Source organism: Charadrius vociferus, unplaced genomic scaffold (genome assembly GCF_000708025.1).
Source record: "Charadrius vociferus isolate BGI_N301 unplaced genomic scaffold, ASM70802v2 scaffold410, whole genome shotgun sequence".
In the NCBI taxonomy this organism is placed as follows: domain Eukaryota; kingdom Metazoa; phylum Chordata; class Aves; order Charadriiformes; family Charadriidae; genus Charadrius; species Charadrius vociferus.
This window is the reverse complement of record NW_009646499.1, coordinates 21656-38280: the sequence shown is the minus strand read 5'-3', so window position 1 is coordinate 38280 and position 16625 is coordinate 21656. Positions and strand designations below refer to the sequence as shown.

The window sequence follows — 16625 nt, the reverse complement described above, 5'->3', positions numbered from 1 at the left end:
AGGATTCATTCATTTACTAAGATGGGATCACTTTTTCTAACTTGAGTGTTTATTTTATTGCAGAAAATAAGGCAGTTGGAGTAATGAAGCCTGGTCATGTATTTACAATTGAACCAATGATCTGTGAAGGTGAGCAATTTAGTAATAGAGTAAAATGGTTACTCTTGTTTACTAGTAAGTAAGTAGCGATGGATGCTGGTTCTATTCTGTATAGTTGATAGATTTTTCATTTCTCATTGGGGAATTGGTATCTGTTAGCTAAAAACAGTCAAAAAGTCATCATTTATGTTTTTAGGTGGTTGGCAAGATGAAACATGGCCTGATGGTTGGACTGCAGTAACAAGAGATGGAAAGCGATCTGCCCAGTTTGAACACACGCTTCTGGTCACCGATACAGGCTGTGAGATCTTGACCCGGCGGCTGGATAGTATTCGTCCTCATTTCATGTCCCAGTGATAGTCTAGACTGAGCAGGTGGATCTGAACGATACATACATTTATTTTTTTTTTTTGTCTCTGTACTATGCATTTTTTTAAGAGTACAGAATAGAGAGATTTCGTAATTTACTTTGTTCTCAGTGATTATAGATAAGAGGAATATCTTGAAGAGACTGACCCAATGGTTGGAAAAGCAGAGAAGAATTTAAAGAATTTCCTGCTTTCCTCCTACCTACAGCACTCATGCTATATTTTTCTTTTTTCTTCAGTTATCTCTTTAGCACCTTTCTTCCAATTAGACCCACAATAGCTTCTGTTGCTGCCATGATATTAGCTAGAAAATTGTGGGTAACCTTTCCCACTGGGACTTGGTATTTTGGGATCCAGGTCTTTTTCACTACTTCAGTGTGCCCTGTCGCTCTTGGTATGTGAGTGGCACCTGAGATTTTAAGCATTTCTAGTTCCAAAGACTCGCTCCTGCTTCTGCAGATACTGTTCTAATGGGCTGGGCCTTGTTTATCAGTTGAGAAGGGGGCAGAAGGGAGAAAGACATGCATGTTGCCAAGAATAGGCTCCCCTTACTTTTAATTCTGTCCCCATCTCTCTGCTGATGGCTTCTGTGGTGATTGTGACTGTAGGTGACACACTGTGTTAATGGCAGGACTTGTTTCTCTTGCTGGAGATTTGATAGTATGGGCTTCCTAACAGGGAAAATTAATAAATTCTGTCTTATATGCAGCTCCCTGGAATAAGCTGCTTCTCTGTGAAGCAGTATTTGCAGGTGGTTTCCTGCTCCAAAAGCTTGATGAAGCTTTGCCTAGGTAAAGGAATGAAACGAGAACCAAAAAGATCCCATGATTCATGGGATCCCTGCGTGTGTTAACTGTGGGGCATTTTTAAAGGTACATCCACAGTAGCTGTGGGGGATTGGATTTGCAAGACTTACCGTGAAATGAGTATATATCTCAAAACAATTCTGAGTGTGAGAAAATGAAACGCCTTCAATGCTGTATTCATTTTCTTTTGGTAATTTTTAAACAGGTCATGTTTTTCCCCCCTCAGTTAAGTGTTTCATGCTTTTGGAAAGTCCTAGGGGGGCAGCTGTGAAAACTGATGTTTTTTCCTCAGACTGGGTATATAGTGGGCAATGTTAGTATATATACCCCTTTATTTCTGTTAATGGGTCATGATGAGCTGGAAACTGTCATGTGAGGGAGTGTGGATACATAAAGCCTCTCTTCTCTCTACCCTTTATTTTCCCATGCCCACTTCCTTTCTATCATCTTTGGTGTCTCTGCTGAGGGAATTTATTTTTTTCTTCTGAATTGTAATGAAAAAAATTTCAGGCCCCATTGCAGACTTAGTCTTACATCACTGTAATGCAAGAAATAGTTAAATGAATGCAGACATTAAATCATACAATCATGGGTATAAAATACACCTTTTACAAGGTGTCTGGTGAATTTGTTGCCACATTAGATCCAAGCATATGAGGTACTGCACATCCTTGGCTCCCCTTGGCACTGCAGAATTTAAGTGGGGGAAAGGTGGTTAGTGCTTCATAGAACTGGATTCATGCATACTACCAAATACCAAATTTGCCAGAAAGTCTTCTCTGCCCTGAGTGCCTCAGACCTCTGTTGCTGTAAGAGTATCATTGCAATGTTTTCATTACCTTTATTATTATTTTTAATTATGCAGTAAAGTGACCTGAAATGATGCATATAGAGCGTGTGTGTGTGCGTGTGCTTGTGTGTGTGTATAGATTTTAACAAAACAGACTGTAGAACTTGAGTGGAATTACCTGTGTTGAATGAGATGTAATGTATTGAGGGAGATGACTGTCCTGGAGGTTTGCCCACCGTATCATTCACTTGAATGGTTACAACGGTCTTGCCTTTTCTACATGTGTGTGTATGATGGGGGGGGTTTTTGGTGTGTGTGTGGGGGGGGGGGGGCGCTTCATTTTTGGTCTATAAAATAAAAGTTGCAGCTGCTTTTAACAGAAATAACATTTTTTTGGTGATCCAAAATCAGACATAGCATTCTCAATTATATCCAGGTTTGCTTGCACTAGTGCAAGCCCTACGGGTAAATGCATGCAACCAGTTAAAAATGTCCCTTAAATCTGCACACATGCCACTTGAATACCTCTGTCATTCCACCAATACCAAATTTAACACTGCATGTTTTTATAGGTAAGCTATGATGCTATGCATTTCTGCCTATAAATTGAAATCACAGCATGAAAACTGTTTATACTGAGTTCATATTACTGCAGTACTTTGAAACAAGTGGAAAGCTTAGTCAGCATCTTACACCGGTTCTTTCAACATGAGATGATAGCACATCAGCCTGAAGAACAAAACTTACTCAATAAAAATATTGTGAAAGGCTATTTTTTTACCTATCTAGTTGTAACTTTGCTTGAACGTGACATATTAGACTTGTGCTGACTGGCTTTGGGAAATTACCTATTTTTGATTCTTACAGAAGATACTATCCACTTAATAAATAAATAAATCAAATACCAAGTTAAATGTACTTTCTAATGAAATTTTTAGAAATTGTATACACTTTTGCCAAAAACACAATCCTGCAATTAGTTCTGAAACAATCTCTTATTTTCCCTTTACTATCATATAAGAGAGTGCGGAAACTCTTCATGCTGTTCCTGCAAATTTACACGAATGTTTAAGGAGAGAAGATTTGATAGCTAATGTTAAATAAAAGTAACAGCATGAGGAGAGGGGACAAGCTGCATCTTCTACACGACAGCCAGCAGAGTACATACATGTTTCCTGTGCTGTCATTTGGTGGAAACTTTTTGTCTATTGAAGTCCTTACAGTTGTCAAGATGGTGCAGCTCCATACAGTACCTCAGTCACCAAGAATGGGGTATAAGCTCTTGTGTTTATGAGTCCCTTTGTTAGCTGAGCAACTTCAAAGAGACTACTTCAACCATGCTCCATTCAATCCACTGGTCTGCAGGACAAAGTAGTCTGAAAACTCCGCTAAGCAATGGCTAGGACATCAATTCTTCAGGCTGGGAAGAAGCTGTAAGTCTTTGACCTGAGTGCTCTGGTACCACTAAATGTCTTTGTTGTTGACTTACCCTGGTATTGCAAGACTAGCTTTCCACAAACACTCCAAGATGCAGATTCTCTAAAGTAATAATGTAATGCAGACAACGTGATTGTACGGTCTTGATCTAGCCTGTGCAGCCCAGAGGAAAAACTGTTATAGTATAAATATTTTAAATCTGTTAGATCCAGTTGGGGGGTAGTTTTGCTGAGATGCTGAGCTACTATTCCATTGATACCACCTTCTAGTTATTGAATATTCTCACTGGAACAGCTTGACAGCAAGTTTTCTACTGACTTCTCTAACGTTCAACCAGCGTTTCTGGAGCTACAAGGTACTGAGAATCACTTCACTGCTGTGTTAGAGGGCACACTTTCCTGCTACAAATTCACTTATTTCTTCCATATTCAAGTCTTATGATGTTCACAGGAGTTAAGTTTGTTGTTTACTCTGTCTGAAATGAAGTTAGAAACACAGCTACCTCAACTATTTTCAGAATGCTCTAGGGATATCTTTCCAATGACAAATGGAAAAGATATAATTGTCCCAGCTGTATAGCAGTGTCTTGGGGTAAGGTAGTTGTTAGTGGTGGGAGAGAATTTCTTTTAATAAAATTACTGTTTCTGCATTCAGAGTTCTCTCTAACAGTTGTTTTGACCAAGCTCGCTTAAAACATGAAACTTCTGTTTTAAGGACACCTGAAGGACACTTCTGTGTCCTCAGTTCACTGAAAAGCACTGACTATTTATGTATATAACTTTTCTTTAAGTGGGTGGCCTACCTGCCTCTGCTTTGCAGTCTGTTTTCTGCTGTTCCTCTGTGTTTTTCTGGACCAGTGGCACTGCTTCCAGGTTTCAATTCAAAGATTTTTTTTCCAGTCAGATCACTTCAATTATAGTTAAGAAAAAAACCCCACAACTCCAAAATTAAGACTTAACCCCTTCCACAAACAAATCCCACATTTTTGTGGGAGTTATAGTTAAGATAAACACGCACAACTCCAAAATGCCACAAAACCCTGAAGCCTTCATCACACAATGCATCCCTTGAGCAGACTGTTGCTCTAATAGTAACGTTCCCTGCTTCAATGGCATGAGCCTGTTTCTGACTGAACAGAGATAACAATCCCACACTGTTTGGTTTTTTGCAGCATTGGCTGCAAAGGCTGCTTCAATTGCCAGTAAGTTTAAGGAAATGGCAAAACTGTACTACTGCAGTCTTGGAGGATACCACTAGAGCGAGTGACTAGAGTAGTCCATGCTATCATCTTTACAACAGGCCTGCCTACAGCTACTGTAATGAGCCAAATCAGGCAGAATATGGACTTCCCAGCTGAACATGGGTATACCTGGACACTTAGGTCACACATCCAACCACACTTCAAGGTAGAGCTGGATGGTACATCCTTTGTAGTCCTAGAGAAGCCTCAAGAAGCGTGGCAGCTGTTGGAGCTCTTGCCGCTCTCTCAGCACAGTTACAGTACGTCAGTGCTGCTTCTCAACCCAGCTGTGCTTAGCAAACTGCCTAGCGTAATCAATTCCACATCATTTGCTATTGACTCTGAATAATGGTCTTCCTCTGTCATGTATACACATACTGTAAAATCACTAGAGGAAAGCAGTAAGACACAGCAATCATAGTCACAGTCTTAAAGCTCAATAATTCCAACACTGTGTTTAGAAATAAGCTTTTATTAAGTAGATTGAGTTAGGCACTATTGAATTTGAAGAACAAGTACAGAAATAGAAGTTCCACAACCAGTGCTAATTATATAATGCTATTCAGTGGTTACTGATTTTTTTGTTACGCTTACCCTAAAATACTTCATCTTGCTAGTCCCAGTGACTTTTCATTTGCTTGATTCTACCCTCTATCATAAATTCCATTATAAAAGGACAGTCACTGTATTGCTCGCCAACTGGAAGGTCGACATTTGCCTCTAAAGCTTTAGGACAGTTCGAATGCTTAAAATGGAAGAGAAAAAGAAAAAAAAAAAGTTACTTCTAAGTCCATTTTCTCCCCTTCTCTCCCCTCTCTTTCATTGATGAGACATACTTAACTTCAACTAAACTTCTGTCTCTTGTAGGAAAGAAGTTACGCTTATGCCTATAATATTTATTAAAAATCCTGGTTAAAATGGGTTAGTAATGCTTGTTATCTTTGGGTTTTTTAGTCTCTCCCCCATTAAGATACACTTAAAGTAGAAGCTTTTTCAAACTATGTGAGTGTCAGTTTTCAGTAGCTAGCCAAGAATAATGATCAGGAACATTAATATTTACAGGCATTTCCTCTTTTGGCTGCTTGGAGGACTTTAAGTAACTTTCATTATTAGTTTCATAGGACATGCTCACGTAGGAATAAAGCATTGAAATGATACAGAAGTTGTAAGTGGGAAAGGGGATCAACTGCTGGGTGAAATTTGCATAGATGCAGTGTTTCCAATTTTAAAAAGTACAGATGCAGTTACTGTTAACTGACTTGTCCAAAATAGGAATATATACAAGATAAAGCAGATAAAGTTACTAGTTTTGAGAAAGTTATATACAATACATCAATATGGATTGAGATAAAATACAAAGACAATGCTGGTTTCTTGAGATAATGCTGGTAACTATCCATCTGCAGATCAAACTAAATATGGATAGAGTTGCCTGCATTAGTGCAACTACGCCAGAAGAGTTTTTCTTTTTCTAGAACATATCTCCAATTTCTCCTCTTGTCCACCTGCCGATTCCTCCCTTCATTCAAAACACATTCTGAAAAAGTACGTGACCTAGACTGCTAGTAAGTTGGTTTCTACTCGTAGAGGCATTGGTAGCTATCTCATTAGGAGTCTGAATTTCCAACAAATTACAGAGCATCTCATTAAAACTCTCATTTGAAAGAGGCCTGCTCTTGAAAAGACACAGCAAGACAAGCTTTGACACACCTCAGGCTAAAACGGTCTAATCCTTTCCCCTTTTCTGTGTTAGATTTTAACCTGTGTATACAAGTTCTGCCGCAGTATCCCCATGCTGGTCCCCGTTTTCCCACAAGCACATCCAAGCCCATATCTGTAGAGGGCTTTACAAGGATCACCCGATATATCCTCTGATAAGAACACTCTACTTTGCACTACTTTTGCAGGTTGATCACTGCTTGCAAAGCATGCTGCTATAAGAGCAGCAAGGTTCATCAGACATCCAGCAGGGTTTACCAGCAAGTAGGGTCACTTAAAATATGCAGTGCAGTTGGGCCTCACTAAGAAGTTTAATATAGCTGTGGCCTAAATCTGCAGGATTAACAGTCCAAACTACCATTTTTCTTAATAAAGGCAGAAACTGCTGTATGTTAAGAAGTACAAACCCATCAGATGAAGGTTGTACCCCAGTTCAAACTAGAGAAAAAAAAAACCACTTAAGATGTGGCATATTAAAAGATCATTCCAAGTGATTGACTGTACTGATACTGTATCCTAAATAGCATGAAAATATACTGAATTCTACTATTTAATTAAAATAGACTGAGAGCTTAATGACTTGTAAAAATGTATTAATGTGAACTCCCCTTCAGTCTCTTTACATTTCTTTTTCTGAGGAGGAATGTTTTAGCAATGTTGGGAGTCTGACTGACTTGTTGCCTTTATCAGCTTTACATACTTGTGCTATTTCCCTTATACACTGTTGCGTGCTTTTTACTCTCTGCCTGTGTTTTGGCACATGCCTAGAAGCTCAGAGAAAGTGTATTTGTTTAACTCAGTATGAATGTGCGTGGTATGTCAGCCTTTATCCTCCCTGTTTAAAACACAACAGTGGGCAGGGAACCTGTATTTTGACAGTGTCTCATCAAGAAACGTCTTCTACACCTTTCAATTTTATGAACATTACCTCTTTCCTGTATGCATCAGCTCAAAAGCCTCATTAATTTTGTCAAAAGGCAGGGTGTGAGTCACAAATTCATCAACCTTGATCTTTTTGGACATGTACTCAGTCACCAGTTTTGGTACATTGTCTACACTCTTCCAGCCTGAAAGACAGAAAGCACACATTTGTTTTTCCCCTTTCCACTCACCTCGGAAAACAGAGAGAAAATAAGAAATACAACCCTTACATGGGTGTGATAAATATGAAAAGGAACTGAAATCACGTTTGTCCCTCCTGCTCCTGGCAGGCAGTGAGTAAGGAATGCAAGAGGACAGCTAGGTCTGGCAAGAGCACACGTTATCCAAACGCCTAAGCGCACTATCCTTTCACTAGGTATTTCAGCGTTCAATGTAACAGCAGCCCTCACCTAGGAAAGCATGCACGAGGCACCTCTATCAGTCCCTATATGTATCTTTATAATCCAACTAAGTTTTGTATTACTTGGAAGAAGGGCAGTGTAAAAATAACATCAAGTTTGGATACTTCCATGAACTTCAGCAATTACTGCATCCCCAAGTTATTGCTAGCTGTAAAAGTCTCAACATGTTTTCAGTTTGACAGCAGAAAATGTTTATCAGGCACTTGCTGTTTTTTATTTTAAAGCTCTTTATAACACATTCCCACATTAGCCCCGCAATTTGCTTAGTGATTAAGCAACAGAGACACATTTGTGTGACTTCCCATCTCCCCAAAGCCTAGCCCATCTCCCCTTTCACTGGACCAAACTGAACCAAACCTTCACCTGGTGATAAAGCAATCCCTCTATACCAATGCTTTGGTACTGAATAGCATATAGTTATATTCTGTCTTCAAAATATGCGAGATATCATACCAACGCGTTTATTTGTAGCCTGTCTGTAGGAATATCAGATTTTAAAAGTCTTTATCTTAAAAGTCAACACAACATTTATGAATAGCCTTTCAGTAGTACATTTCTTGCACAAGCAAAAGCAGCAAGGCAGTGTGTTCTTCCCACCTTTAACCCATAGTAAATTATTTTTATCCCCATACCAAAAGCGAGTTACCTCCAAACGCAGTCCCTTTCCATGTCCGCCCTGTTACTAGCTGGAATGGCCGTGTGGAGATCTCCTGACCAGCAGCGGCTACTCCGACTATCACACTGACTCCCCAGCCTTTGTGGCAGGCTTCCAAGGCAGCCCTCTTCACAGATGGACAGGACAAAGCAGAGCGTTTATTGCGACTCTTCATGCTGCCTAGACTGGCACAAGATGCACTTCTTTTCCCCCAGTTAATGAATCACCACATTAATATTTAAGGAATAATAAATACACTGAAAAGTACATTAAATTTGCCATTGGTTCAGACTCCTTGTACCGTTAAAGATTCACTGCTCTTTTTATATCCCATCTGACTTTCAGAGAAGTCACTCTGAACTACCACTGGAGTTGGGATAAACTGTAACCAGAGACAATGTAGACCCTGTTACTGACAGTTAGGAATGCTGCTGTAGTTCCTGAAAACCTAGCCTTACATTCAGTAATACTTCTGCATTTCCAAAGGTTAAATGCATTACTTGAGGAATTGGGGAAATACCGAGTGGTCGCTGAGATTTTACTGTTCATCGTAAAATATATTTTATGTGGGTTTTGTTAATTTTTCAACTGTCAACATACAAAACCTCAGGATTTCAAAGAAATCCCATTAAGGGAAAAGGTTTGTAAATTTTAAGTGCCATTTTCAACTTCAGAAGTAGCATCTGCTTTCATTACTTAATTAGGATTGGACGTAAATTGGCCTTTTTAGTGATAGCAGTTATCCTTACTATTTAAAAAAGAAATAAATTAGCATGGCATGTTTTCGGTAACAAGAAAGCGGCTTGTTTTGCTATGTAGCTAAACAACTAAGAGGCAGCTAGCTATTCCCTCCCTCTATGCACTGCTGTTACGCAAATACTCACCATGACTCCAACATTACCAATGCACTCAAATGAGTAGTCTACACCACCATCGGTCATCTCAACCAGCACCTCCTGTATGGGCTTCTTGAAGTCTTGAGGGCTAATGCACTCAGTAGCTCCAAACTCCTTGGCTTTGGCATACTTATCCTTGTTAAGGTCAATGCCAATGATCCGGGATGCTCCTGCTATTTTACAGCCCATAATCACTGCCAGCCCAACTCCTCCTAAACCAAAGACAGCACACGTAGAGCCACGTTCCACCTAGGAATAAGAAAAGAGCCATGAGCAACACTGAAAAAATTCATCCTTCCACATGAGTGGGAAACACAGGTTAAGAAGTCTGTAATGAAGGAAACACGAAAACAAATATATAAGGCTACAAGACTTTATCACTTAGAGGAAACTATACAGAAATTTCACCCCAAAGCTCTTTAGGTACTATGCTTTTCTTTTTGCCCAAAGACTTGACTCCCATAACCTGCCCTAGGCTCATGCACGCTCACCTGCCCACTCTGTCTCACCCTGAGCTTCAAACTATCAGAATGACTTGCAACAAGACTAAGATGAATTGGAAAAGTAATTTATATTTAGCTGGTATCAAAAGGGATGCAGAATCTTCTGCCCGGATTTCCTCTCAAGGGCATCTAGCCTGATCTGGCCTTTATGGAGAAGTTAGAAATTCTTAGCTAAACTTCATCAGTTGAAGAGGAAGAAAGAAGAGAGATTTGCTACATCATGTTTACAGTCCTAATCTATTCCCTAAGCTATGTACTTTGGCTCAGATACAGTTACAGAGAAAAGCCAGAGGGAACCGCAGCCTTTACCTTAGCAGTGTTAAGAGCAGCCCCATAGCCAGTAGAGATGCCACAACCCAGAAGGCACACTTTATCGAGAGGTGCTGCAGCATCTATCTTGGCTACTGAGATATCAGCCACCACAGTATACTCGGAGAAGGTGCTAGTCCCCATGAAGTGGTAAATCTGCTTTCCTTTGCAGGTGAATCTGCTGGTGCCATCAGGCATGAGTCCTTTCCCTTGAGTAATTCTTAAGGCAAAGACAGGAAAGTAAAGTCAGTGTCTTAAGCAGTAAATACTCTCGCCAGACAGCGTCCATTAAGTAGCACAGAGATGCAGTTGCATACTTGCACCGTTATTTTTTCATCATTCCAATAAACCCAGGAGTTCACAGAAATTAGATGCTAAACTCCTAAAATTTCATGCTGTTAATTCCTCCATGGAAGTACTTAAAGAAATGGAGTTCATCAACATTTTGACCTTGTTAGCTACTAACGCTAACTGCTTGCACTACAGTACCACACCCCCGTCTTCACTTCCTTGAGTACACTTCCCTTAAATACCACCTGTCAATTACGTCACTGGGACTTTCATTTGGGTTTGGGAGACTTTTTCAGAATGGGAGCTGAAAATTTAGCTGGGAAGAAGGTGTTAAGGAAAAGAGATTTCTGTATAATTCTGTACCGCTTGACAGCTTTGGTGTTGACTCCCAAAAGCTAAATTCCCTGAAGTGCTTCCCTTAAGTATGGATTAAATATGGAGTTAGAGCATTTATGTTTTCAAAGCTGTGGACACAAGCTACCAGTTTATACCTTCGCATACATGGAGACAGAGAAACAGATTTATTTAAGGCAAAAAAGAAAAGAAATTTTAAGGAAGAATGGAAAGCAGTGCATAACTGACTCCCTAAAATACGACATTAAGTGATGCATCAAGACATTTAGTCTTCAGAGATAACTCCTATCGATTACTTTTGATAACTAGCACAAGTATACATTGAACAAAAACTATACTGTGCGTCAAAATAAAATTCATACAGACCTTATCTTCTGGCACAGATTTGTTTTAGGATTCTTACAGAACTTGCACTCTCCACACTGGGGGATGTATAGAGGGATAACAGTGTCCCCTAAAAAAATTCAAAATATTCTGTGGCTAGTTATCAAGTCAAGCAAGGCATTAGGAAAAAACTGAAGTTACTCAATTTTCATGGCTTTTATGTGAGCTTGTGTTCAATTAAAACCTTCTTTGTGTATTAAAAATCGTTTAAGTAGCATTGTTTATTGAGTCCTAGATAAAAAACTCTTCTTATGTCTGAGCAGACAGATAATCAGAAGTATGTAATTCCAGAACAAATAGGAATGTTACTGTAAAACAAAACAACCCCAAATCAACAGTGAACAACATGATTAAACATTTTTAAGCTCTTTAATTAAACCAAGAGGTAACAACTATCATTTGAAAAAAAACCCAACAAAACCCAACCAAAACCTCTTCTAACTATATTGACTTAATTTCAAGTAAGAAATTGCTATGCTGGGCTCTTTCAAGCATTAAAGCAAGAGCACATTGACTAGATCAGTCTTGTGTCTCACAGACAAGAGAAATCTACATAGGCATACGCCCCAGAATAAGACATTACATTAACTCCTGCACTATAGCATTTCAGTGGCCCAATTTAACAGCTGACTTTGTAGTAAAGTAACAGTTGTAAGGAAAGCAGAGAACCTGTAAAATAGTCTCTTACCTGGCTTTACTTTTGTTACTCCTTCCCCAACACTCTCGACAATTCCTGCTCCTTCGTGACCCAAGATCACAGGGAAACATCCTTCGGGATCAGCACCACTCAGAGTATAGGCATCAGTGTGACAGACAGCAGTGGCAACTATCTGTGAAGAAATATATAATCTGAGGCACCCTGAAGAACAGAATAGTAGCAAAGATCTAAATATTTCCCTTTGGTTGGAATTTCAGAATAATTGCCGGGACAAGTTTGCCAATCCTGGCAGCATTTGTGATATGGCCAACACACTTTTGCTCCTGGCAAGGCACAGGAGTGCCAAGGCAAGGCACTTTTTCTTTAGAAAAAGTAAAGTCATGATAGTACATCTTTTCTTACTTCCATCAACTAAATTCTGACGTTGAAACGAGTAGAAAATGACACCTGGTTTCCTAAAGCTAGAAATCAGTACTCCAAGTCACTTCAAAGTAGGTTGGCATCTCAGATTTGAAACAAGTTAGCCTCTCAGAGGTAAAATGACCAGAGGGACTGCACAGAACTCTCAGTACTGCATAAATCCAGTTTAAGTCTTAAGCACCATGCAGGCACCCTTTCCACAGAGATAAATTTCACCTTAATGTATACTTGTTGGCAGATATGGGCTACTGGAAAGTCCTGATGAAATCAGAAACGTGTGTATGGGGAACCCAAGAGACCAATCACAGCTCAGCAGCCGGTAAATTATGGCCTGACTGAAGTCAAATCCAGCATGTTACACAGCTGCAACAGGTCACAAGCTGCTGCTCTTCAAACAAGATCAAAGGTGTTCCTAGCTCAGATGTTCTGTGGGAGCTTAGTCTCTAAAAACTGGAATTGATCCCCAAGACTAGCCACGATCTTCAGACCAGACTGTGAAGTGAGACCAGTAGAAATGAAAAGTGGTTTTCATAAACAGAAAATCTAAATACCATAATTTTCTTCTTCGTAAAGCCAGCTGAGATACTAATGAACTAATGCTATCCATTCAACATTTCTTCTGTTGGTAAACAAACTGTTCAGCTTTAATACTTAGTCTCCCAAAATACAATGTATACGGCTACACATTGATTTAATTACCTTGATACGAACTTCATGAGCTTTTGGTGGAGCAACCTCCACCTCCTCAAGAGAGAGAGGTTTACCTGCCTCCCAGGCAACAGCAGCCTTGCATTTAATAACCTAAAAGACAATAAGAAAAAAGAGGACATCTGTTGTATGGTCCATTTAAAATAATTCTTGTTCAGCCAAGTGAGAAAATGAGAGAAATACTACTGGCTTTTGGAAAGAATCCCAGATCTGAAATTCGTAATTTCAACACAAAGGCTTAATTGCCCTACATTTGCTTTCAGGGAGCTAAATAATGATGAGTGAACCAAGATCTGAAATTTGGATGTCATTCTCTTATTGAGAAAAAAAAATACAATAAATCCAGGAGTGCTTAGGAGATACTCAAATACTGCGGTGAAATAAGCAATAGGAATGGAAAGATCACATAATAAAAATGGTGGTTTAAAATAAGAGACTGACATCCATTTGAGATGTGTTCCTCAAGCACAGAGTGTTCGAAGTTAAAAAAAATAAATTCAGAAAGCAAACTGGAGGTCCTGTAACGGTCCGAGACCCACATCAACGGTGAATTTGTTGTTCCTTATCAGGATGGCTTCTGAGGAAGGTTTTGACAAGGAGATGTGTGTGAATGCAGTGGACATGCAAAGCCCTCCATTGATGAACAGGGACAAGACAGATTTTGCTATATGGTTATTGTCAGCAAGTTATTCTGCAGCAACACCTCTGCAGAGTCTGTGTGGATTACTACACCCATAGATCCCAGGAAACTTTTCAAGCCAAATGGCGCAAAGCCTGGATGAAAGAGCAGGATTTGTGGATCTGTAAACCCAATCCTATCAACAGGTACATATGTGCAACTGACTGAGGAAATCAGCAGGCATTATAGCCACCCAATCCACCGCAGCTTCAGGTGTTGCAGGGGTAAGCATCCAAAGTACCCTTAGATGTCAGTTTTACAAAGCACGACTCCGGGTCTGTCCTTCAGGATAAACTGGGCAGGGTATCAAATCACCTGAATTTTGCTTTCTGACAGACGCAACACCTTTCAGCAAATGCAATACGCAATAGCTTCCTGCAGGGGACACAGACAAATTGTGAAATCAAATTCAAGACCTTATCTACAAAAAGCCTGATGAAGAATGCTATTGCAGACTAGCCTGTTTTGGAACAGATCCCTTTGCAATCTGTTCCAGAATAGCGTCCATATATTTTGGGGTGATTCAGTTACACCAGAAGACTTGCATTGATTTCCTTCCACGCAAAAAAGGTCTAAGCCATTGCTATGACAGCTGGAAATATGAAGCATTTCATAGCATGCTCTATAAACCAATATAAAAAAAAATGAAATTTTGTGCGTTCAAACAAGCTGTGGTGTTCCCATAGAATCACTGAAAGGGGATTAATGCAAATTCCCAAGACGAGACATACAATCATACGGACTTTTTGAAATTTCACTGCCTGGAAGAAATAACAGCGCAAGACCACTTGTTGAGCTTGCCAGGTCTGATTCATCACCTGTGCATGTAGGAGAAAATAATAGGTAGTTTATGACTTTCTGTAGTATTTTTGTTGTACAATAAACAGTATCAAACTTTGCCAGAACCACTTAACACCCTCGCTGCACCTGCAGTAGCAGAACTGCAGATGTTTACCTTGGCTTAAACTTGCTAAAATAAATGCTGCCAACCCTCAAAGGCTTCAAGCTTTGAAACAGAAAATAGGTACCCATTCCTACAGCCAGCAGGGACCTAGATTGGACAGAAACACCCTTAACCTAGAACCATTAATTCCCCTTGCCCTGCTTTTTATTGCCAGGGTAAATATTATAAAAATGCACAAAATGTGACATAGTAACTAACTGTGGAGTCACAGTATGGCCATTCGGTCATAATCTCATAAATGTACCAAAGATTTTGCCAGAAAATCTAAATTCAAGGCACAAAGTGCAAGAGGAGCCATCATTCAGTAAATCATTTACTGGTTTTCAATCCACCCCTCCTCCTCCCCTCCTGAAATCACTTGTTCTCACACAGGAAACTGCGCATTCCTAAAATATGAATTTCTACAAGCTTAGTTAAGCACAGTATTAAAGAGGAGAGCAAAGAAAAGTCTCCTTATGGATAAATTCTGATCTTCCTAAAACTAACATTACACATCTGGAAGCATATTTTGAAATAATAACTTCTGAATCAGAAACTTTTAAAGAAGCGGGCTTTTGAAATTGCAGTCAGCTCATACAGCCATAAAGGCCCCTGGACTATTCAGAGTGGGTATCAGAGAGGCCCCATCTTCTGACCTTTTGATACTCAAAGCTTTCTGCTATTGCTTTGCTGAAAATCTTGAAGCCAACAACTGGAAAAAACCTGCAACTTTTACTAGTTCTTCATTTTCTCTATTAATATATTAGCACAGGAACAAAACTGTTGAGTTGCTCATAGCAACACACACGACCAGCTATCTCACTCAAGAAGAAATCAAGCTCTTAGCAGTGACAGAAACTGCCCCATCCAATCTGTAACCGCTGCTGGCCCAGACCAGCCTTCAGCATCTGGATATGTGAGACCACCCAGCCTGCTCAGACCAAGGCACTGAACAGCTGCACAGAAATTAAAGTTTAGACTATCGTGGCATTTTGGAAGTAACACAGCAAACTTGCCAGGCAATGGTTTTGAGAGCAAGCAGGGTCCAGCTTTACTGAGAATGGATGAACACCACCGCTGGACAGCAGCCTCAAGGACCACTCTCGCTGCAAAGTGGCATCTTCTCAAACATTCACCCATTCTTTCTTCCCCCACCCAAAAGTCACTGGAAGAAAACACACACAGAGTGAACTGTGCTTCGCTATTTCCCCCAACCCACCCACCTCAGCCGACAGTACGCTCTTTACTGCTATGTGGCAACTGAATGTGCACTGAGGAGCCAGCACCTTCCCAGCCCTGGGTGCAAAGCGATCGGATTTCCCTTCCTTCAAGGTTATGAAATCACGTCTGTCCAAAGCCCACGAGAAACCAAGCAAGCTCAAGGTCTTCTGCTTGTTCTCCCATCACCGTGACTACTGTCTACACAGGCAAGTGGAACCCTCAGACCCAGAAAACGTGCAGGGAGGTTCATTATAACATGTGGCGGGGAACAACACATGTGTGTTTGTTCCCAATCCTGCAAATCATGGAATGGTTTGGGTTGGAAGGGACCTTAAAGATCATCAAGTTCCAACACCCCTGCCATGGCCAGGGACACCTCCCACTAGACCAGGTTGCTCAAAGCCCCATCCAACCTGGCCTTGAACACCTCCAGGGATGGGGCAGCCACAGCTTTTCTGGGCAACCTGTTCCACTGTCTCACCACCCTTACAGTAAAGACTTTCTTCTGAATAGCTACTTTAAATTTACCCTCTTCCTGTTTAAAACCATTACCCTTCATCCTATCACTATACTCCCTGATAAAGAGTCCCTCCCCATCTTTCTTGTAGGTCCCCCTTTAGGCACTGGAAGGCTGCTATAAGGTCTTCCCGGTGCCTTCTCTTCTCCAGGCTGAACAGCCCCAACTCTCTCAGCGTGTCCTCATAGCAGAGGTGCTCCAGCCCTCTGATCATCTTTGTGGCCCTCCTCTGGACCCGCTCCAACAGGTCCACGTCCTTCTCATGCTGTGTGAGGGCCCCAAATC

General features: G+C 40.4%; 2 protein-coding genes across 2 annotated transcripts in view; one reads left to right on the top strand and one right to left on the bottom strand.

The window, feature by feature from the left end:
* METAP1 (methionyl aminopeptidase 1) overlaps positions 1–2162 on the top strand; it is a 17287-nt gene extending 15125 nt beyond the window's left edge. The window contains exons 10-11 of the mRNA XM_009883031.1: positions 64–129; positions 296–2162. Coding sequence (XP_009881333.1) covers positions 64–129; positions 296–456 — 227 coding nt within the window. The 3' untranslated portion in view covers positions 457–2162. The remainder of the gene's footprint in view (positions 1–63; positions 130–295) is intronic.
* Positions 2163–5196: 3034 nt separating this feature from the next.
* ADH5 (alcohol dehydrogenase 5 (class III), chi polypeptide) lies at positions 5197–16382 on the bottom strand. The gene is made up of 9 exons (XM_009883020.1): positions 16314–16382; positions 12972–13073; positions 11883–12024; positions 11177–11264; positions 10166–10385; positions 9342–9602; positions 8449–8584; positions 7388–7526; positions 5197–5485 (listed from the first exon to the last, which is right to left on the bottom strand). Exons 1-9 carry the CDS (start codon positions 16380–16382, stop codon positions 5461–5463), a joined length of 1182 nt encoding a protein of 393 aa, XP_009881322.1. The 3' UTR covers positions 5197–5460.
* Positions 16383–16625: the final 243 nt, after the last annotated feature.